The 23865-nt window shown below is 38.7% G+C and overlaps 1 protein-coding gene across 2 annotated transcripts in view; it reads left to right on the plus strand.

The window, feature by feature from the left end:
- DOCK11 (dedicator of cytokinesis 11) overlaps positions 1-20406 on the plus strand; it is a 201390-nt gene extending 180984 nt beyond the window's left edge. For both annotated transcript variants that reach the window (XM_082610835.1, XM_082610836.1), the window contains 5 exons: positions 12018-12228; positions 12823-13013; positions 13459-13559; positions 14818-14956; positions 19935-20406. In XM_082610835.1, the coding sequence (XP_082466961.1) occupies positions 12018-12228; positions 12823-13013; positions 13459-13559; positions 14818-14956; positions 19935-20057 (765 nt within the window). In that variant the 3' untranslated portion in view covers positions 20058-20406. The remainder of the gene's footprint in view (positions 1-12017; positions 12229-12822; positions 13014-13458; positions 13560-14817; positions 14957-19934) is intronic.
- The last annotated feature ends 3459 nt before the right edge of the window (positions 20407-23865 follow it).

A 23865-nucleotide genomic window follows, 5' to 3' on the forward strand; every position in this document is an offset into this window, starting at 1 on the left:
AGTTTTAAAAGTTGCTAAGAAACTTTCCCTTGCCTATGGTCCTGTAGATGTGGAGGGGAAAAAAAGGATGTAGGGACTGTTTCTTGGGAGGTTTTTGTTGTTTTTTTTGGTTTGTTTCATTTTTTCCTATGCTAAACACAAAAAGGCCTGACTATGATAAATTGCAAAGATATTGACAGCGTCACCGACACCCAAGGCACAAGTCAAATTTAGTTGGGAGAACACTGAAAGAAGAGGGTCCTGGGAATCATCTGGAGTTAATGGAGAGACTGCAGCATAGCTTCTTAACATGGAATTTAGACTCTTTATGAAATGGTCTGTAACTATTATAATTTTATGTCTCTGAAATAGAATCATTCTCTTTCCTGTGGTCCCCTTCCTCCATAGAACAGGCTTAATGCAATCAAGAGTACCCACTCTAACAATGTCAAATACTGCTTGTGGATATACGAATTGTCATCTTTTCTGTAGGGTAGTTGAGTAGTATGTATCAAAATTCCTAAAACCATGTAAATCTTTTAACTACGCAACTTCTCATCTAAAAATTTTTCCTAAGGAATAAATCAGAAAAAAATATACACAGTTTTAAATATAAGGATGTTCATTGGAGCATTATTTATAATAGCAAAATGTTGGAAAACAACCTGAGTCTATTAATGAGGGACTGATCTAATAAATCATGTTTATCCGTATCCATCCATTAAAAGTCATGTCAATGACTATAATATAGAACTGTGATAACTATCTTTTTTATTGTGGTAAAATATACATAACATAACGTTTATATGTTAACCATTTTTAAGTGTACAATTCAGTGGTGCTTCCAACACCATGTTGGGTAGAAGTGGTGAAATGGGCATCCTTGCCTTGTTCCTCATCTCAGAGGAAAAGCTTTCAGCCTTTCACCATTGAATGTGATGTTTGCTATAGGTTTTTCACAGTGGCCCTTGATCAGATTGTAGACATTTCCTTCTATTCCTACTTTATTGAGTGTTTTTATTATGAAAGGGTGTTGAATTTTGTCAAATGCTTTTTCTGCATTGATTGAGATGATCATGTGGGTTTTTTCCCCTTCATTCTGTTAATGCAGTGTATCAATATTACATTGATCAATTTTCATATGTTGAACCATCCTTGCATTCCAGGAATAAATCCCACTTGGTCATCATGTACAATCCTTTTAATATGCTGCTAAATTCAGTTTGCTGGTATTCTGTTGAGAGCTTTTGCATCAGTGTTCATAAGGGATATCGGTCTGTAGTTTTCTTGTGCTGTCTTTGTCTGGCTTTGGTAATCAGAGTATTGCTGACCTCATAGAATAAGTTAGGGAGTATTTCTTTCTCTTCACTGTTTTGGAAAATTTTGAGAACACTTGGTGTTAGTTCTCCTTTAAATATTTGGGAGACTTCACTAGTGAAGATACCAAGTCCAGAGCTTCTCTCTGTCAGGAGATTTTTTATTACTGATTCAGTTTCCTTACTAAAGATCTATTCAGATTTCCCTATTTCTTCATGGTTTAGTCTTGGTAGGCTTTGTGTTTCTAGGAATTTGTTCATTTCACATTTCATCTAGGTTTTCTAATTTGTTGGCATATACTGGCTCATAGTACTCTCTTATAATCCTTTTTATTTCTGTAGGATTGGTAGTAATGTCCTCATTTTCATTTCTGATTTTAGTAATTTGAGTGTTCTCTCTTTTTGTTCTATTTATTTAAAGGGTTGTCAATCTTGTTGATCTTTTCAAAGAGACAACTTTTGGTTTCATCGATTTTCTCTGTTATTTTTCTATTCTCTATTTCATTTATCTGTGCTCTAATCTTTATTATTTCCTTCCTTCTGCTAGCTTTGAGTTTAGTTGTTCTTCTCTTCCTAGTTCCTTAAGTTGTAAAATTAGGTTGTTGATTTGAGACCTTTCCTGTTTTTTAATGTTAAATGTTATAGCTATAAATTCCACCCCCCTCTGCCCCATAGCACTGCTTTTGCTGTGCCCCATAAGTTTTGGTATGTTGTGATTTCATTTTCATTAATACCTAAGTATTTTCAAATTTCCCTTGTGATTTCTTCTTTGATCCATTGATTTCTTTAAAGAATATGTTGTTTAATTTTTTTTTTAATTTTTTGCCTTATAACAAATTTAATCAGTTATACATATACATATGTTTCCATATCCCCTCCCTTTTGCGTCTCCCTCCCACCCTCCCTATCCCACCCCTCCAGGCGGTCACAAAGCACCAAGCTGATCTCCCTGTGCTATGCGGCTGCTTCCCACTAGCTATCTATTTTACGTTTGGTAGTGTATATATGTCCATGCCACTCTTTCGCTTTGTCACAGCTTACCCTTCCCCCTCCCCATATCCTCAAGTCCATTCTCTAGTAGGTCTGTGTCTTTATTCCTGTCTTACCCCTATGTTCTTCATGACATTTTTTTTTCTTAAATTCCATATAGATGTGTTAGCATACAGTATTTGTCTTTCTCTTTCTGACTTACTTCACTCTGTATGACAGACTCTAGGTCTATCCACCTCATTACAAATAGCTCAATTTCATTTCTTTTTATGGCTGAGTAATATTCCATTGTATATATGTGCCACATCTTCTTTATCCATTCATCCGATGATGGACACTTAGGTTGTCTCCATCTCCGGGCTATTGTAAATAGGGCTGCTATGAACATTTTGGTACATGTCTCTTTTTGAATTATGGTTTTCTCGGGGTATATGCCCAGTAGTGGGATTGCTGGGTCATATGGTAGTTCTATTTTTAGTTCTTTAAGGAACCTCCATACCGTTCTCCATAGCGGCTGTACCAATTCACATTCCCACCAGCAGTGCAAGAGTGTTCCCTTTTTTCCACACCCTCTCCAGCATTTATTGTGTCTAGATTTTTTGATGATGGCCATTCTGACTGGTGTGAGGTGATATCTCATTGTAGTTTTGATTTGCATTTCTCTAATGAGTAAAGATGTTGAGCATTCTTTCATGTGTTTGTTGGCAGTCTGTATATCTTCTGTGGAGAAATGCCTATTTAAGTCTTCTGCCCATTTTTGGATTGGGTTGTTTGTTTTTTTGCTATTGAGCTGCATGAGCTGTTTATAAATTTTGGAGATTAATCCTTTGTCAGTTGCTTCATTTGCAAATATTTTCTCCCATTCTGAGGGTTGTCTTTTGGTCTTGTTTATGGTTTCCTTTGCTGTGCAAAAGCTTTTAAGTTTCATTAGGTCCCATGTGTTTATTTTTGTCTTTATTTCCATTTCTCTAGGAGGTGGGTCAAAAAGGATCTTGCTGTGATTTATGTCATAGAGTGTTCTGCCTATGTTTTCCTCTAAGAGTTTGATAGTGTCTGGCCTTACATTTGGGTCTTTAATCCATTTTGAGCTTATTTTTGTGTATGGTGTTAGGGAGTGATCTAATCTCATACTTTTACATGTCCCTATCCAGTTTTCCCAGCACCACTTATTGAAGAGACTGTCCTTTCTCCACTGTACATTCCTGCCTCCTTTATCAAAGATAAGGTGACCATATGTCCATGGGTTTAACTCTGGGCTTTCTATCCTGTTCCATTGATCTATCTTTCTGTTTTTGTGCCAGTACCATACTGTCTTGATTACTGTAGCTTTGTAGTATAGTCTGAAGTCAGGGAGCCTGATTCCTCCAGCTCCATTTTTCGTTCTCAAGATTGCTTTGGCTATTCGGGGTCTTTTGTGTTTCCATACAAATTGTGAAATTTTTTGTTCTAGTTCTGTGAAAAATGCCAGTGGTAGTTTGATAGGGATTGCATTGAATCTGTAGATTGCTATGGGTAGTAGAGTCATTTTCACAATGTTGATTCTTCCAATCCAAGAACACGGTATATCTCTCCATCTATTTGTATCACCTTTAATTTCTTTCATCAGTGTCTTATAATTTTCTGCATACAGGTCTTTTGTCTCCTTAGGTAGGTTTATTCCTAGATATTTTATTCTTTTTGTTGCAGTGGTAAATGGGAGTGTTTCCTTGATTTCACTTTCAGATTTTTCATCATTAGTATATAGGAATGCCAGAGATTTCTGTGCATTAATTTTGTATCCTGCAACTTGACCAAATTCATTGATTAACTCTAGTAGTTTTCTGGTAGCATCTTTAGGATTCTCTATGTATAGTATCATGTCATCTGCAAACAGTGACAGCTTTACTTCTTCTTTTCCGATTTGGATTCCTTTTATTTCCTTTTCTTCTCTGATTGCTGTGGCTAAAACTTCCAAAACTATGTTGAATAAGAGTGGTGAGAGTGGGCAGCCTTGTCTTGTTCCTGATCTTAGTGGAAATGGTTTCAGTTTTTCACCATTGAGGACGATGCTGGCTGTGGGTTTGTCATATATGGCCTTTATTATGTTGAGGAAAGTTCCCTCTATGCCTACTTTCTGCAGGGTTTTTATCATAAATGGGTGTTGAATTTTGTCGAAAGCTTTCTCTGCATCTATTGAGATGATCATATGGTTTTTCTCCTTCAATTTGTTAATATGGTGTATCACGTTGATTGATTTGCGTATATTGAAGAATCCTTGCATTCCTGGAATAAACCCCACTTGATCATGGTGTATGATCCTTTTAATGTGCTGTTGGATTCTGTTTGCTAGTATTTTGTTGAGGATTTTTGCATCTATGTTCATCAGTGATATTGGCCTGTGGTTTTCTTTCTTTGTGACATCCTTGTCTGGTTTTGGTATCAAGGTGATGGTGGCCTCGTAGAATGAGTTTGGGAGTGTTCCTCCCTCTGCTATATTTTGGAAGAGTTTCAGAAGGACAGGTGTTAGCTCTTCTCTAAATGCTTGATAGAATTCGCCTGTGAAGCCATCTGGTCCTGGGCTTTTGTTTGTTGGAAGATTTTTTATCACAGTTTCAATTTCAGTGCTTGTGATTGGTCTGTTCATATTTTCTATTTCTTCCTGATTCAGTCTCGGCAGGTTGTGCATTTCTAAGAATTTGTCCATTTCTTCCAGGTTGTCCATTTTATTGGCATAGAGTTGCTTATAGTAATCTCTCATGATCTTTTGTATTTCTGCAGTGTCAGTTGTTACTTCTCCTTTTTCATTTCTAATTCTATTGATTTGAGTCTTCTCCCTTTTTTTCTTGATGAGTCTGGCTAATGGTTTATCAATTTTGTTTATCTTCTCAAAGAATCAGCTTTTAGTTTTATTGATCTTTGCTATCGTTTCCTTCATTTCTTTTTCATTTATTTCTGATCTGATTTTTATGATTTCTTTCCTTCTGCTAACTTTGGGATGTTTTTGTTCTTCTTTCTCTAATTGCTTTAGGTGCAAGGTTAGGTTGTTTATTCGAGATGTTTCCTGTTTCTTAAAGTGGGATTGTATTGCTATAAACTTCCCTCTTAGAACTGCTTTTGCTGCATCCCATAGGTTTTGGGTCGTCGTGTCTCCATTGTCATTTGTTTCTAGGTATTTTTTAATTTCCTCTTTGATTTCTTCAGTGACCACTTCGTTATTAAGTAGTGTATTGTTTAGCCTCCATGTGTTTGTATTTTTTACAGCTCTTTTCCTGTAATTGATATCTAGTCTCATAGCATTGTGGTCGGAAAAGATACTTGATACAATTTCAATTTTCTTAAATTTACCAAGGCTTGATTTGTGACCCAAGATATGATCTATCCTGGAGAATGTTCCATGAGCACTTGAGAAAAATGTGTATTCTGTTGTTTTTGGATGGAATGTCCTATAAATATCAATTAAGTCCATCTTGTTTAATGTATCATTTAAAGCTTGTGTTTCCTCATTTATTTTCATTTTGGATGATCTGTCCATTGGTGAAAGTGGGGTGTTAAAGTCCCCTACTATGAGTGTGTTACTGTCGATTTCTCCTTTTATGGCTGTTAGTATTTGCCTTATGTATTGAGGTGCTCCTGTGTTTGGTGCATAAATATTTACAATTGTTATATCTTCTTCTTGGATCGATCCCTTGATCATTAGGTAGTGTCCTTCTTTGTCTCTTCTAGTAGTCTTTACTTTAAAGTCTATTTTGTCTGATATGAGAATTGCTACTCCAGCTTTCTTTTGATTTCCATTTGCATGGAATATCTTTTTCCATCCCCTTACTTTCAGTCTGTATGTGTCTCTAGGTCTGAAGTGGGTCTCTTGTAGACAGCATATAGATGGGTCTTGTTTTTGTATCCATTCAGCCAATCTGTGTCTTTTGGTGGGAGCATTTAGTCCATTTACATTTAAGGTAATTATTGATATGTATGTTCCTGTTCCCATTTTCTTAATTGTTTTGGGTTCGTTATTGTAGGTCTTTTACTTCTGTTGTGTTTCTTGCCTAGAGAAGTTCCTTTAGCATTTGTTGTAAAGCTGGTTTGGTGGTGCTGAACTCTCTCAGCTTTTGCTTGTCTGTAAAGGTTTTAATTTCTCCATCAAATCTGAATGAGATCCTTGCTGGGTAGAGTAATCTTGGTTGCAGGTTTTTCTCCTTCATCACTTTAAGTATGTCCTGCCACTCCCTTCTGGCTTGTAGAGTTTCTGCTGAGAGATCAGCTGTTATCCTGATGGGGATTCCCTTGTGTGTTATTTGTTGTTTTTGCCTTGCTGCTTTTAATATGATTTCTTTGTGTTTAATTTTTGACAGTTTGATTAATATGTGTCTTGGCATATTTCTCCTTGGATTTATTCTGTATGGGACTCTCTGTGCCTCCTGGACTTGATTAACTATTTCCTTTCCCATATTAGGGAAGTTTTCAACTATAATCTCTTCAAATATTTTCTCAGTCCCTTTCTTTTTCTCTTCTTCTTCTGGAACCCCTATAATTCGAATGTTGGTGCGTTTAATGTTGTCCCAGAGGTCTCTGAGACTGTCCTCTGTTCTTTTCATTCTTTTTTCTTTATTTTGCTCTGCAGCAGTTATTTCCACTATTTTATCTTCCACCTCACTTATCCGTTCTTCTGCCTCAGTTATTCTGCTATTGATCCCATCTAGAGTATTTTTTATTTCATGTATTGTGTTTTTAATCGATGCTTGATTCATCTTTAGTTCTTCTAGGTCCTTGTTAACTGTTTCTTGCATTTTGTCTATTCTATTTCCAAGATTTTGGATCTGGGAAATAGAATCTTGGATCATCTTTACCATCATTATTCTGAATTCTTTTTCAGGTAGACTGCCTATTACCTCTTCATTTGTTAGATCTGGTGGGTTTTTATCTTGCTCCTTCTCCTGCAGTGTGTTTTTCTGTCTTCTCATTTTGCTTATGTTACTGTGTTTGGGGTCTCCTTTTTGCAGGCTGCAGGTTCGTAGTTCCCGTTGTTTTTGGTGTTTGTCCCCAGTGGCTAAGGTTGGTTTAGTGGGTTGTGTAGGCTTCCTGGTGGAGGGGACTAGTGCCTGTGTTCTGGTGGATGAGGCTGGATCTTGTCTTTCTGGTGGGCAGGTCCACGTCTGGTGGTGTGTTTTGAGGTGTCTGCAGACTTTTTATGAGTTTAGGCCACCTCTCTGCTAATGGGTGGCGTTGTGTTCCTGTCTTGCTAGTTGTTTGGCTTAGGGTGTCCAGCACTGTAGCTTGCTGGTCGTTGAGTGAAGCTGGGTGCTGGTGTTGAGATGGAGATCTCTGGAAGATTTTTGCCGTTTGATATTATGTGGAGCTGGGAGGTCTCTTGTGGACCAGTGTCCTGAAGTTGGCTCTCCCACCTCAGAGGCACAGCACTAACTCCAGGCTCCTCAATTTGGGATGATGTGTTGTCTATTCATGTATTCCACAGATGCAGGGTACAACAAGTTGATTGTGGAGCTTTAATCCACTGCTTCTGAGGCTGCTGGGAGAGGTTTCCCTTTCTCTTCTTTGTTCTCACAGCTCCTGGGTCTCAGCTTTGGATTTGGCCCCGCCTCTGCGTGTAGGTCGCCGGAGGGCGTCTGTTCTTCGCTCAGGCAGGACAGGGTTAAAGGAGCAGCCTCTTCGGGGACTCTGGCTCACTCAGGCCGGGCGGGAGGGAAGGGCACGGAGTGCGGGGCGAGCCTGCAGCGGCAAAGGTCGGCGTGACGTTGCACCAGCCCGAGGCGCGCTGTGCGTTCTCCCAGGGAAGCCGCCCCTGGATCCCGGGACCCCGGCAGTGGTGGGCTGCACAGGCTCCCAGAAGGGCGGTGTGGGCAGTGACCTGCGCTCGCACACAGGCTTCTTGGCGGCGGCGGCAGCTGCCCCAGCGTCCCATGCCCGTCTCTGGGCTCCGCGCTTTCAGTCCCGACTCGCGCCTGTCTGTGGAGCCCTTTTAATCAGCGCTCTTAATCCCCTCTCCTCGCGCACCAGGAAACCAAGAGGGAAGAAAAAGTCTCTTGCCTCTTCGGCAGCTCTAGAGTTTTCCCGGACTCCCTCCCGGCTAGCTGTGGCACATTAGCCCCCTTCAGGCTGAGTTCTCGCCGCCAGCCCCAGTCCTCTCCCTGCGCTCTGACCGAAGCCCGAGCCTCAGCTTCCAGCGCTGCGCGCCCCGGCGGGCGAGCAGACAAGCCTCTCGGGCTGGTGAGTGCCGCTCGGCACCGATCCTCTGTGTGGGGATCTCTCCGCTTTGCCCTACCCAGGTATGTGGGGAGTTTCTTGCCTTTTGGGAGGTCTGGGGTCTTCTGCCAGCGTTCAGTAGGTGTTCTGTAGGAGTTGTTCCACGTGTAGCTGTATTTCTGGTGTATCCGTGGGGAGGAAGGTGATCTCCGCGTCTTACTCTTCCGCCATCTTACCCGGAAGTCCAAGAATATGTTGTTTAATTTCCACCAATTTGTGAAGTTTCCAATTTTACTTCTGTTACTGATTTCTAACTTCATCCCATTGTGGTCAGAGAAGATACTTTGTATGATATCTGTCTTTATAAACCTATTGAGACTTATTTGTGGCTTAACATATAGTCTATCCTGGAAAATGTCCCAAGTGCACTTGAGAAGAATATGTATTCTGTTGTTGGGTAGAGTTTTCTATATATGTCTGTTAGGTCTAGGTAGATTATTGTGTTATTCAAGTCATCTATTTCCTTACTTACCTTCTGCATGGTTGTTCTATCCAGTATTAAGAGTGAGGTATTAAAGTCTCCAACTATTATTGTAGAACTATTTATTATTTCTCCCTTCAGTTCTATCGATTTTTGCTTCATATATTTTGATGATCTGTTATTAGGTGTGTAGATGTTTATAATTGTTTTATCTTCTTGCTGTATTGAACCTTTTATCAATATATAATGTCCTCCTTTGTCTCTTGTAACCTTTTTAAATTTGAAGTCTATTTTTTCCAGTATTAGTATCTTTACCCCTGCTCTCTTTTGATTATTATTTGGATGGGATATCTTTTTCCATTCTTCCACACTCAGCCTTTGTGTGTCTTTGGAGCTAAAGTGAGTCTCTTATAGACAGCATATAGTTGGATCATGTTTGTTTTTTTTTAAATTCCATTCTCCCAATCTCTGTCTTTTGTTTACAGAATTTAACCCATTTATATTTAAATTAATTACTAATTAATAAGGAGGGACTTTACTTCTGTCACTCTGCTATGTTTTCTATGTGCCTTATAGCTTTTTTGTTTCTCATTTCCTGCATTACTATCTTCTTTGCGTTCAGTTGGGTTTTTTGGCAGTGCTTTTTGTTTTCTTTTTAATCACATTCTCTCTCTCTTTTAAAATTTTATTTATTTTTGGCTGCGTTGGGTCTTCATTGCTGTACACGGGCTTTTCTCTAGTTGTGGAGAGCGGGGCCTACTCTTCATTGCAGTGTGTGGGCTTTTCCTTGCGGTGGCTTCTCTTGTTGCAGAGCATGGGCTCTAGGCACACGGGCTTCAGTAGTTGCAGCACACGGGCTCAGTATTTGTGGCATGTGGGCTATAGGGCACACAGGCTTCAGTAGTTGTGGCGCACGGGCTCTGGAGCGCAGGCTCAGTAGTTGTGGTGCACAGGCTTAGTTGCTCCACAGCATGTGGGATCTTCCCGGACCAGGGCTCGAACCCGTTTCCCCTGCATTGGCAGGTGGATTCTTAACCACTGCACAACCAGAGAAGTTGTCCCTCTCCCTCACTTTTTAGGACAGTTTTGCCAGATATAGGATTCTTGGTTGATAGATTTTTTTTCTTTAGCACTTTGAATATATCAGTCCACTGCCTTCTGGCCTCCAAAGTTTCTGATGAGAAATCTGATAATCTTATTGAGGATCCCTTGTGTGTGACAAGTCGTTTATCTCTTGCTTCCTTCCAAATTCTCTTTGTCTTTGTCTTTTGACATTCTGATTTTAATATGTCTCAGTGTGGGTCTCTTTGAGTTACCCTGCTTGGAATTTGTTGAGCTTCCTGTCTTTCATCAGATTTGGGAAGTTTTCACCCATTATTTCTTCAAATATTCTCTCTGTCCTTTTCTCTCTCTTTTCTCCTTTAAGGACTACCACGATGGGTATGTTCGTCTGCTGGATGATGTTCCACAGGTTCCTTAAGGCTCTGTCACTCTTCTTCAGTTTTTTTTCTTTGTGTTACTCTGATTGATAATTTCCATTGTCCTATCTTCAAGTTTACTATTACTTCTGCTTGCTGAAATTTGTCTTTGAATCCCTCCGGTGAATTTTCATTTCAGTTATTATATTTTTCAGCTCTGAAAAAAATTTTTGGTTTCTTTTTAGATTTTCTACCTCTTTATTGATATTGACATTTTGTTCATACATCATTTTCTTGACTTTTTCCATAACTTCCTTTAGTTCTTTTAGCATCAAGACTGTTGTTTTAAAGTCTTTTTCTAGGAGGTCTGCTGTCAAGTCTTTTTCAGGGACAGTTTCTATTGGTTTATTTTTCTCGTTTGAATGGGCCGTACTTTCCTGTTTCTTTGTATGCCTTGTGATTCTTCTTTTATTGAAAACTGAACATTTGAATTTAATAACATCACTCTGGAAATCAGATTCTCTCTCTGTCTCAGAGTTTGCTGGTTTTTGGTTTTGTTTTTAATTGTTGTAAGCTGTCTCTGTGCCAGGGATAAGCCTGAGGTGTAAACTTGGGGACTTATCAGGTCTTTCCCTAGCCTGTGCCTTCCCCTGAGCATGTGCAGTGACTTTCTAGTTTCCTTCATATATGCAGTTGCTTTTGAACGCCCTAGTCTCCAGTGTCTGGCTCCCAAGAGGGGAAAGAGAGGAAAATGAAGGGAGGAGGGGGAGAAAAGGAACTGGTCCTTTAAATACCCTAGAAGTCACTTCAGCCGGAGGGGGAGGGCCTTGCAACAATGGGAAGAGGTGCTACAGTAATGGCCGTGGCCTCTTTGACTGCCCCCCTGTGATCAGAAGCAGCAATCAGCAGTCGTAGCACAGATCCCCAATATTTGGAAGACAGAGTCCTTCTTGTTCATCCTGGCTCCCGCAAGCTGTTCCAAGAACATGTGCACCGCTGCCTGCCATGGTACTTGAGGGGTGAGGTACAGATAGCGGCCATTGTGCCAAGAGCTAAAATAGACCAAAATCAAAATTAAGGTAATTTCCTGTCCAGGTCCTCCCCTGGAAGTTGCAAGTCTTCAATAGACTCCAGAGTTCCAAAATAGTTACATCAGATAGATTCTGCCAGTGTAACTGTTGTCCCTGTAGGAAGATAGATTTCTGGTGCCCTGCCATCTTCTCAGAATCCTCTCTATAATATATATTTTATTGAGGTGGAATTCAGATGTGCAGTTAAGCCACTTTAATATATTTTTAGGAAATCAGATTATAAAACAATGTTCAGCATGATCTCAGGTTTGTAAATACATGTGCATAGAAAAGAGATTGGAAGGAAATATATGAAAATGTGAATAATGGTCATTGCTGAGTGGTAGCATTACAGTTTTTATTTTCTGCCTACATTTCTGTAATCTCCAAATAGGTTTCTGTAACTTCTTAATAATCAGAAGGAAATGATCCTTGAAAAAAGAGCGAAGACCTCTTCCAGGTGTGTATTCAACTCACAGTGTATTCAGCGACAGTGGTCCTCAGTTGATTTCAGAGGAGTTAGTAGCTTACCTGTACCCCCTTTTCCCATATATTGAATAAAACCCAAAACTTTCTTACCTTACAGGTAAATGTCAAAGAGCTTGATCCCAAATATGCTCATATCCAAGTCACTTATGTGAAGCCCTACTTTGATGACAAAGAACTCACAGAAAGAAAAACTGAGTTTGAAAGAAACCATAATATCAACAGATTTGTTTTTGAGGCTCCTTATACATTATCAGGCAAAAAGCAAGGCTGTATAGAAGAACAGTGCAAACGCCGTACGATCTTGACTAGTAAGTGGGACTTGGCGTAACTTCTTTGTTTGACATGGTCATTTTGTTTGTTTGTTTGTTTTTGCGGTACACGGGCCTCTCACTGCTGTGGCCTCTCCCATTGCGGAGCACAGGCTCCGGATGCGCAGGCTCAGCGGCCATGGCTCACGGGCCCAGCCACTCCGTGGCATGTGGGATCTTCCCGGACCGGGGCACGAACCCATGTCCCCTGCATCGGCAGGCGGACTCTCAACCACTGCGCCACCAGGGAAGCCCGACATGGTCATTTTTTGATACACACAAGCAGCAGCTGGTCAGCAGGAAAATGTAACTGAAATTTTAATCATTCATTGTTCTGCTGTTCAGTCACTAGCTTGCACAAACATGGCTATGTTATTAACTATTGGTTTCCCGTATGTAATTCATGATTGCTCTGAGTTGTCTCATAAAGAGAATTTCTCCCTCAATCCTGAAGTAATAAGGTGCCTATCTGGTCCCTAAAGTATTTTCCAGACAAAGCATGGGGAGAATTAAGCACAATAGATTTTTTTCTGTAATTTGCCTGTTTGATTTACTATCTTAAAAACTCATTTGTTCAATCTTAACATTTAATAGCTTCAAACTCGTTTCCATATGTGAAGAAGAGGATCCCTATAAACTATGAACAGCAGATTAATTTAAAGCCAATTGATGTTGCTACTGATGAAATAAAAGATAAAACTGCAGAGCTGCAGAAGCTTTGCTCTTCTGCTGATGTGGACATGATTCAGCTCCAACTTAAATTGCAGGGCTGTGTTTCAGTGCAGGTATGTTGGTTGCTAAACATGTATTAAATGTTTCTTGATATTCCTCTTGCTTTCATAAGGGCACAGAGCAAGCATTAATTGTAATTGTCTGTTATACTCTTACTGAGTGCAAAAACCTGTACATTTTTGATTAAGTTAATAAAGAAATTATGTTCAATTTCTATAAATTTTGTGTTATGTCAGAGGACTTTAACATAAATCCCTCTGACTATAGCCAAGCCCTATATTTACATATCAGAAATCATTAACTAACTTATTAGAATATTATCTTTGCAAATGATTTGCTTTAGTTAATCTTTTTCAAATAAATTTATAGTAAGAATAGTAAATATGTTTCTCACATGTGGATTTTTAACATATTGGTTTTCTTTAAAAAGAGAATTGCAAAAATTACTTTTTGGTTGTATTCTAACAACTCTCTCATTTTTCTCCTTTTGTAATTTAGGTAAATGCAGGTCCATTAGCATATGCAAGGGCTTTCTTAAATGACAGTCAAGCTAGCAAGTATCCACCTAAGAAAGTAAATGAGTTGAAAGACATGTTTAGGTAAGTGCTTTGTAGTTTTCAGATTATTCCTCTATTCTTTTACTCCATTTTCTTCTTAAAAGAAACCAAAATATTCACCAAATGTCCCTCCAAAAAAGGACATTCTCTGTTCTCTTTCACAACATTTAAGTGACCTTCTAATGGTACTTTAAGTAGTAAGGAAATGTGTGATTTCTTTCTTGCTGCAGAACTTTAACAATGTCCTAGTGACCCAAGACATTAAATATGACAACTTACTGTATTGCTTTGGATATTGTGACACAAACACAAGCCTACATTCATTATGTGATGTCCTCCTTTGCCTGACTGACCTTATGTTACAGCTTTTCAGACCATTTAGGGTAGGAAGGGCTGGATAAGCTTGCTTCTATCCATGTCCTTAGTTCCACTTGGATTCTTCCAGTCTAGGGCATGTGATATCTTGTCTGGACTGAGCATCCCTCTAAGCTAGGGCATGTCTGAATGGTCTTGCATTGGAAAAAAATCTGTTTCATATATAAAAAGAGTTTACATTCAGAATAAGAGAGACAACTGAGTAAAATAGACTAAGGAGAAAGATGATAGCTTATCCACTCATTTGCTTCAGACTTACTACATTTACTTTTCCTGTCTCTGTGTTATCAGCTGTTTCAGGTTACAGAGTAACCAGTAGTCATTCATTCGATATTTATTAATGTCTGGCACGTATAAAAAGATTCTACTAGTTGCTATGACAGGGATACAAAACAAGTGGGCAGTGAGGTACTTTGTCCCCTAAGACCTACAGTCTAATTATGGACATTAAACATAAGCACATGAAATGATGGAAAAATGCTTTTATGATAACTCATCAATTCTCTGTCCCCACTCTTACAAGCCCAGGGCAGATACTTCATGCCTATAGCACCCAGCACTGTACTGGGTGCATAGGTAGTACCAAATAAATTATTTTTGAATGAATGACTTTATCTACAGATGTAAATTAATGTTAGCACAACTTTAGCTGATATCATATCAAGTAAATGACTGAGCAAGTAGGCTTCCTAGAAGGTATATGTTTTGAGCTAGATTTTGAAGGAGGTAAGAAACCAGAAGAGAAAGATGGAAAAGAAAAAAAAAGATATTTCAGACTTAGGAGATGGCATTAGCAAAAGCACAGTGAAAATATAGGATTCTAATCTTCCTTGTAGGCAAACCATGGTTAAAGTAAATATTAAATTGTCCATGAGACTTTTGAGGAATAAACAACAAAAACTTTATCTTTGATCTTCATCCACAGGAAGTTCATCCAAGCATGCAGCATTGCACTGGAACTAAACGAGCGGCTAATTAAAGAGGATCAGATTGAGTACCATGAAGGGCTAAAGTCAAATTTCAGAGACATGGTAAAAGAATTGTCTGACATTATTCACGAGCAGGCAAGTATTAGGGTGGTTGAAAACGAAAACGTGATCTGGGGTCCGTAAAGAGTTACTTAACAAATCTATTAGTTTGAAATGTGTTACCTTGAAATTAGTATGTTATTTTAAAATTTGCTTATGTTTTCTTTAATCATTTAAATGATGTAATACAAATGAAATTTGAAGCCATTACTGACAGTTACTTTAGCAGTTGCTTCAGATAATAAATCATTTGGTTCTTTGTGCCACAGAGCCATTAGAAGCGAGTAGCTGAGCAAGTCTGAGTTGATCTCCTATGAACATGGATAAGAATCCCTCAAGAAGGATCCTAGAGAAGTGAAATGATTGGCTCAGTGGCCAAATCCCTAAAGGAATATTCCTGTCTTAGCTGTAAGAAACTAGATACAGGTGGCCCTCCCTGTCTGCAGGTTACACATTCATGGATTCAACCAACTGCAGATCGAAAATATTTGAAAAAAAATTCCAGAAAGTTCCAAAAAGCAAAACTTGAATTTGCTGCACATAGGCAACTATTTACATAGCATTTACATTGTATTAGGTATTATAAACAATCTAAAGATGATTTAAGGTATCGGGGAGGATGTGCATAGGTTATATGCACATACTACGCCATTTTATGTAAGGGACTTGAGCATCCTCAGATTTTAATATCTGTGGGGGGAGGGTGCGGGGGGCAGTGGTCCTGGCACTAATCCTCCAAGGATACCAAGGGACAACTATACCATCATTTAGGTGAGATCCTGAGTGAGTTCCAAAATTTGGGAATCGTCTTAGTACCCATACAGCCAGTTCTATTTTCATAAAACCTAGCATTTTAAGTTATGACTGAGTGTTAATGACAATTACAGCTAACTTAGTAGAACACAATCTGAAAAATATAGAGGCAAAGATCTGCTCACCACTTACAGCCAAATTATGTCACAATCAAGTAGTTATGGCTTTCATATCCCTACTTACCTAAAACCAGAGTACTCCTGAATTGTCCTGGTAAATGTCATTCCTATATTGGGGTCCTGAAATCTGTGTTTACAACCACTCTAGACATGGATTGTCACTCAAGTATTTTAATATCTTCAACACAATTGTAAAAGTCATGGCATGATGGTCTGGTCCCTCAGTGCGTGAGCCTATTAAGCTTATCAAAAAGTCTCCTTAATTTCCTTATGAAGGAAACAGCCAATAAGATAAATATTTGCTTCAGAAACTCTTCAAACTCTCAATTTTTTTTTAAGAAATTAAGGCTCCTTAAAAGAAACAAGGATAACTACAATCCTTTAGAGAACCCATTCTTAACACTGGTTCCAGAAAGGAAAACCTCATCTGTCCTGGTATCTGCATTTCATTGATTGCTTGGCACTCCCCTGTGTGAGACCACCACTCAAAGGGCGTACTTACAAATAGACTTACAAATAGTGGTTAGTTCCCAAAGAACTGCAGTGTAATGATGGGTGAAAGAAGAGATGTTTCGAGGAAAACAAAAGCTGGTTGACTCCAGGCTCTACCTCTCTGAATTTAGCATGTATGCTTTCTCTTAGAAAGGACTATGGGAAATTTAGCCACCATTAGCCCAAGGTTGCACTGAGTGACTAGGAGTCTAATTTTCTAACCATGGTCATCTTCTCAGTATGGAGAAGCCAGTCAGCCAGACGTTCATCATCCCATCTGTTCAATGAGACGAGTCACCCCAGTCTCCTACTCTCCCGTCCTCATGGCTGGGAATTTTGTTGGCCTGAGGGGTCTGGAATCAATGATCTGTTTCTTCTTTTTGCCATCTTTACTTCTGTTAGCCCACTTAGGAGTGAGGGCAAACTGTTCCAAGGCACACCTTTGCTGCTCAGTTTTCAGAGGCCCGTTTTGGCCTCCTTCCCAAAGCAGCCAGGTGATCAGGGCTAGGAAGATAGGGAATAATTCCACTTCCTTTATTGTCTGTATCTTTTTTTTTTTTTTTTTTTTTTTTTTTTTTGCGGTATGCGGGCCTCTCACTGTTGTGGCCTCCCCCGTTGCGGAGCACAGGCTCCGGACGCGCAGGTCCAGCGGCCATGGCTCACGGGCCCAGCCGCTCCGCGGCATATGGGATCCTCCCAGACCGGGGCACGAACCCGCATCCCCTGCATCGGCAGGCGGACTCTCAACCACTGCGCCACCAGGGAGGCCCTATTGTCTGTATCTTAAGCTCAGCCCCTGAGTACAATGGGTACTTCACCATCACTGTTCTGGGGTATACTTGAATCAAATAAGACCACATAATTTATTCCTAGAATCTGTCCAGTTTATGGGGTTTTGTTCTCCATAGTCCATAGGAGAAAACAGCAAAAACTCCTCCTTCACAAAAGATATAAAACAATTACATCATTTTAAGCCAATGTGTATTATATTACAGTTATATAATTTGCATGCAACCGTATGACCTAGCATTGAGCTCTAATTTATTCAAATTGAAAGCAAATCATTCAATTTACTGCTATTACTGTGATCAAGATATTTAGAGTAGTAGTTTTATAGAGTTCTTTTTTCCCGTGTTTAAAAAAACAAAGTTCAACTGAGTAAATTTTAAAGATCTTGGCTTTATTCGGTGATTCATGAGTTGGGCAGCATCCCATCTAGCAGACAGAAAGGAGCTCTGAAGAGTTTTACAAAATGGAAGACTTTTACTGGTAGAACGAGGCAGGACAAGGAAGTTACTCTAGAAAAGAGCTGATTCTTTCAGGCAAGGTCACCTTCCTATGGGGCACAGCAAGGGTCTGTCAGGTGGAGTACCTCACTAGTGCCGACCAGGTAATTCCAGACTGAAAGTAATACACATACTTTTTTGACTGCTTAAGATTACCTGCCTAGAAAAGGCTGAAACTGCAGTTAAGTTAGGTATTAAGTCACAGGTGACGTGGGCTTAGCACAAGTGACTCCATTTTGGGCCTCTCATCTCTTTCTTAACACCCTCAAGTATGGATTTTACAAATCTGCTGTCTTATTTCTCACCTGTCTCTCTCATTTAATTTCCATGAACCATGGCTATTTTGTTTAGTTCTAGGGACCAATATTTTAGACCTTTGATATTATATGTTGATAGCTAACCAAGAAAAATCTTAGTTTCTATTGGTTTATATTTATGCACGCTGTACTGTCATAATGCATCATATTCAGCTGTGCCTTACTTTGGGCAAATGTTGACTTTATAGTGAATTTTTGTAAGTCAGTATTTCCTATTAGATTCTCATATAAAAGAGAGCCTTTTTTTTAGTCATACACTTTGAGACATATTATTTCCCAAAGGAAAACATAATAATACAAAATAAGATAAAATATAGCTGTGCATTGCAATGTGAATTATCTGTGAGCTCCATAAATGATTACTTGACAAAAAGATATGGCCTGGATATCCTTGGCCCTTTTCAATGTAATCTGTTACACTATACTAAAATATAAAGTCCCTTTAAAAACTTCTTCAGGGCTTCCCTGGTGGCACAGTGGTTGAGAGTCTGCCTGCCGATGCAGGGGACACGGGTTCGTGCCCCAGTCCGGGAAGATCCCACATGCCGCGGAGCGGCTGGGACCGTGAGCCATGGTCACTGAGCCTGCGTGTCTGGAGCCTGTGCTCCGCAACGGGAGAGGCCACAACAGTGAGAGGCCCGTGTACCGCAAAAAAAATAAAAATAATAAAAATAAAAACTTATTTAAGCTTTTGACTTTTTAAAAGGGATGTATATCACCTTAAAACTATTAATTGCAGGTCTTAATTAGATAGAGTTGGTGGTGGCCATTGTAGTGTCTGTTTGGTCTGTTTTGTTCATGATGAATGCTCTATTTTCTCGTCACATCTGACAGTTGTGGATAATCAATCATCTCTTAAACCTCTCCTGTGCTTTCAGATTAGTGTCACGAGTTATGATTTTTGTAAGAGAAAATTTCTCTATTATGGACTTTATATAAGACATGATTTGTAGCAACACAAATGATATGACGCATTACTGCCACCAGAAACTAATTTGCAGGCTTAATCCTGAAGTTTCAGAACTAACTTGAAAACCCAGTATTGAAAGCTTGAGACCTAAATTGGGACAGTATAGTAAAGAGGTTGGATGTGATGTGTACGCTATTCTTTTCTTCTATCTAATCCACACATGAGATCTCTGTTGCTTTTGAGCACACAAAATAGTTAATTTGGGGGACTTCACTGGCGGTCCAGGGGTTAAGACTTCACCTTCCAATGCAGGGGGTGCGGGTTTGATCCCTGGTCTGGGAACTAAGATCCCACATGCCTCGCAGCCAAAAAAACAAAACATAAAACAGAAGCAACACTGTAACAAATTCAATGAAGACTTTAAAAATGGTCCATATCAAAAAAAATCTTTAAAAAAAGTGGATAATTTTTAAAACATCTATACTAATATGAATATGTATGTTTATATGTTTATGGGATATAAAATTTATACTTATGAAGTTTATTTCCAAGAAAAGTCTTCTGTATTAATTAGCTTATATAATTATAGTATGTATTTAGAAATGTTCACTTATTTTCTCTTCACTTAATATGACTTCCCAAGTCTCCAGGGAAGGAGCATGGGTATCTGCATGTTTGAAAAGTCCCACAGTGATCCTGAGAACCGCTCTTAGAAGATGATCTATAAACTTGTATCAAAGAGTCCACTGTTTAGGGCTCTTGTTATGACCATCTGTTAAAAAAATTGTTTTAAAGATTGTATTACCTCTCGCTTTCTGTTGAATTTTGCATTTTACAGCCTTCTGTTTTTCTTAATGAGTAACCAGATCTTTTCTGCTTTTTTGATATGCTGCCTTTGTAATACAGCTTTGAAGACTTGAGTCGGTAATGTTTTTCTTTGCTCTTTCTGCTTTATGTCATTTAAAATAGCTAAGTGTCAGTGATAAATTGAAATATGCCTGCGATTTCATATACACATACTTTTTTGGCAGTGGCTGTTTTACTTCATGATAAACACGCAGATTTCTTTCGTTTTAGATATTACAAGAAGACACAATGCATTCTCCCTGGATGAGCAACACATTACATGTATTTTGTGCAATTAGTGGCACGTCGAGTGACAGAGGTTATGGTTCCCCAAGATACGCTGCTGAAATATGAGGACATGCAGATTTAAAGTGATAACAAGAATGAACCTTCTCAGGAATATTTTGAGCTGTGCAAATGTTAAAATTTAAAGATTTGATATACATGGAGTGTTTTCTTCCTGACACCAAAATTTTCATGCTTTCAAACAGGGTGCTTACATATTTGTAAATATTTAAGCAACTTGAAAGTGCCTGGAAAATTGCACCACTGTGCTTGGTTTGTACTTTTTTAGGTAAATCTATATACTGAGAAGTAGAGCTCAAAAACATTAATTCGATTTGCTTGATTGCTGCTTAAAATAATAATGGTACTGTGTAAAATTGTATAATGGAACACAATAAAAGGTAAAACTTATTTGTAATTAGAAGTGAAGGAAATAATACTTTGAACTTAGCATTTTTCTTGACAGGAAGCTAAATTTATTATCATACTAATCCTTGGAGAAAAAAAAATTGATAAAATTTCCATAAAACATGGATACTTCCAGCTGGGGAGATGATTTGAAATCTTGCCTACCAGTGGTCAAGACTGGGCTAAAAGGAGACAAAAGCATTATTTAAAAAGGAAAATTTCACAAAGAAAGGATATATATAGAAATACCAGGGTTACCGATCCTTCAAGTTTTGATCCAGTGATGCTAGGTACTCCAGTTGGTCTCTCTGACATACAAGACAAGGGATTCCTTTGTGGCATAGGTTTCCCTAGCAAGCAGCGTTCGTTGCCAGAGCTTCATCAGCTGAGGCTGTCTATAAAGCTAAACAAAACATCTCTGAGATTTGCAGTCAGTACATACTATGCAACTTCAAAGCTTTAGCAGCAGATTCTGAGGGTAGGGATTTTGTAATGATTATTTTCTTCAGTTTACAAGTTTAACAAGCATTTTGATAGAACTTGATGGTTGCAGCGTTTCTTGGGTCGGTATACATAACCACCACAGATTTAGCAACTGCTAGCTAAGGATTACATCTCTAACTATGAAGAAGCCTCAGACTACCTAAATAATTCAGGAGAAACCAAGATGCGAAGAACTTTTTTAGCTTGAATTATCCATATAATTTTGGCTGCCTTTCATGTAAACTTTAAGTCCTAGACTTATTTTTCTTATGTAGTTTAGCTTATTTTACAGACCAAAAAAAAAGGGAAAACAGACACTGAAATATAAATAGATCGCATGGAGCCTTGGCTTTTTAAATACTTTGTGATCAAGTAAATCTTAGAGATTATGCACCTGGCTTGGCCATTTTTCTTTACATGTCATTTTTAAGCTTTCAGGGGAGCATGAAATTATTTATGAAATGTTAATTTTGTATTTAATAGGGGATTCAGAAATTTCAGAGGCAGTTTGTAATTCCTTAATATCTTGGAGTAACTGGAGAGTTAGTTTCACCTTTAAAGTGATTCTGTGTGGCATGTATATGTAAAGAACCATCACCTAGAGAGAGTGCTGCCTTTTGAGAATGAGGCATCTTGGGGAAACTTCAGTGCTCTTTTTGTCAATGACTAGTCCCTATCATGTCCCCCAGCACAGTATTGTGCCCTGTGGATAATTTTTTAAAGTATAACAAATGACCCCTGCCCTCAAGGAACTTGCAATCTAGTTGAGGAGGCAAGATAGACACAAAATTAAATAAAACAAGAATTAACAATATAAGACAAGAAAAGTTGTATATGAACATTGACAAATGAAGGACATTGCCCATAGCTCGTATCACATTCAAGGAATGAGAGGCCGCTGTGAGTTGTAATGTTCAGGGATGGTTTCATGGGCAAAAGTAAGCCTTGAACAGGCTTTCAAAGGTGAGAGAGTATTCTAGGCAGGAGGAACATCATGAACAAAGGTGCAAAAAGAATTTGCAGAAGTTCAGGGGATGGTGAGACCAGTTTTGTTCAAGGGAGTAGTGGAAAGAAAGTTCAGACCTAGATTTTGGAAGGCCTTGAATACCAGGCTAATAGTATTTGGACTTTAGTCAGTAAATATGGGGGAGCCAGTCAAGGTTTTTGAACAGAGAGATTACTTGATTAAATGCTATTTTTAGTTATGAGTCCATAAACCCATAGATGTGAACAAGAATGGAGAAGAAAGGACAAGTACAAGAGATACTATGTGGAAAGACTGGATAAGACATTGATGGCTAAGGAGAAAAGAGGAAAAGTTAAAGATAATTTTGTGTCCTGTGGCCAGTGAGTTCTCCGGGTCATAGCACAATTTTACTAGATTTTCTTTCACCAACTTTCAGACTGAGGTCAGAAAGCTATATACAGAGAACAAGGTGGGCTAGACTAGAGAAAGCCAGCGAAATGTGTTTTGAAACACTGCATATATTAGGTATTACTGTTTATGTAGTTTAATGATTTCATGAAGTGATTTGGCCTCTACAGATTAATTCACATCAAAGAGTACGTTTCTGCTCTACTGATTATTTTTGCAGTTAAGCTTGAGTCCAATTTCCCCTGGAAGCTCTTGTTTTGATAGTCTTTGACCATATTGTAGAATGTGAATAAAGTCACCATTAGTAGTGTTAGTTTATCACTACAGTGATAACCCGTAGAGAAAGTAAGCAATTCCATGTAGGTTTTCCAAGTAACCAGTGCACCAATGACATCCTGTCTCTAGATGGGATTGTTATTGTTACCATATGATTTGACTGCCTATAATAAATACTGTAAACATCTTTTTAAAAATGAAACAAAGAGCAGCAGTGGTAGCAACAGCCTTGGAACCTTGACCAACCTATCATAGAACTAGAGATGACTCACTGGTTAATTAACAAATGAAATAGGTCAGCATAATAAAAACCTAAGCCTTTGATTACAAATACTGGTTTATCTGAAATGCAGAACCTGAGCAATGTATTGGAATAATAGGAAATTTCCAAACTCTTGAAAATATTAATAATCAGACACATATCTCAGGCTTATGATCCACAAAATGGTGGGCTACCTTCAGTCTTCTTCTAACAGTATACTACTTCAGCTATCAAAACACAGGGGGAAAAAAAACCACAGGGGAAAGGAGTAGAGTAAAAAGGATGGGGATGGGAAGTGTGGGTTTGTGTAGCAAGGCTATTCCCCTATCCTGGGATTTGGCCGGTAAGAGTGCTTTGTTTGTCTGGTTCCAGTTACAATAATGCTTTTTTTCTAGTCCCAAACCACGTAATGGTTACTTGAAGAAAAGTGTATATGTATGTTTATCCAACTCCTGATTGAACCTGTGACTAAATCCTTCAAAGATTTTGCCTCTGTGTATGGCATCTTAAAACTTTTTCCAACATGCTTTTTTCTCTTCTATTTTCCTCTTTATTGAGCTGTAATTCACACACCATACAATTCACCCGTTTGAAATGCACAATTCAAGGGGTTTTAGTATATTCAGAGTTGTGCAACTATCACCACAATTAATTTTAGAAATTTTCATCACTCCAAAAAGAAACCCCCTACACATTAGCAGTCACTCCCCATTGCCCACCAACCAGCCCCCAGCCCCTGACAATCAGTAATCAACTTTCTGTATCTATAGATTTGTATTCTGGACATTTCATGTAAATAGAATCACACAATATGTGGCCTTTTGTGACTAGCTTCTTTCATTTAGCATAATATTCTCAAGGCTCATCCATGTTGTAGCATGTATCAGAATTTCACTCCTTTTTATGGCTGAATAATATTCCTTTTGTATGGATACACCACATTTAATCTGTTCATCAGTCGAGGGACATTTGGGTTATTTTTGCTTTGGGGCTATTATTGATAATGTTGCTATGAACATTCATGTACAAGTTTTTGTGTGGATATGTTTTCATTTGTCTTGGGCATATACCTA

This window comes from Mesoplodon mirus (assembly GCF_964341445.2).
Source record: "Mesoplodon mirus genome assembly, chromosome: X".
In the NCBI taxonomy this organism is placed as follows: domain Eukaryota; kingdom Metazoa; phylum Chordata; class Mammalia; order Artiodactyla; family Ziphiidae; genus Mesoplodon; species Mesoplodon mirus.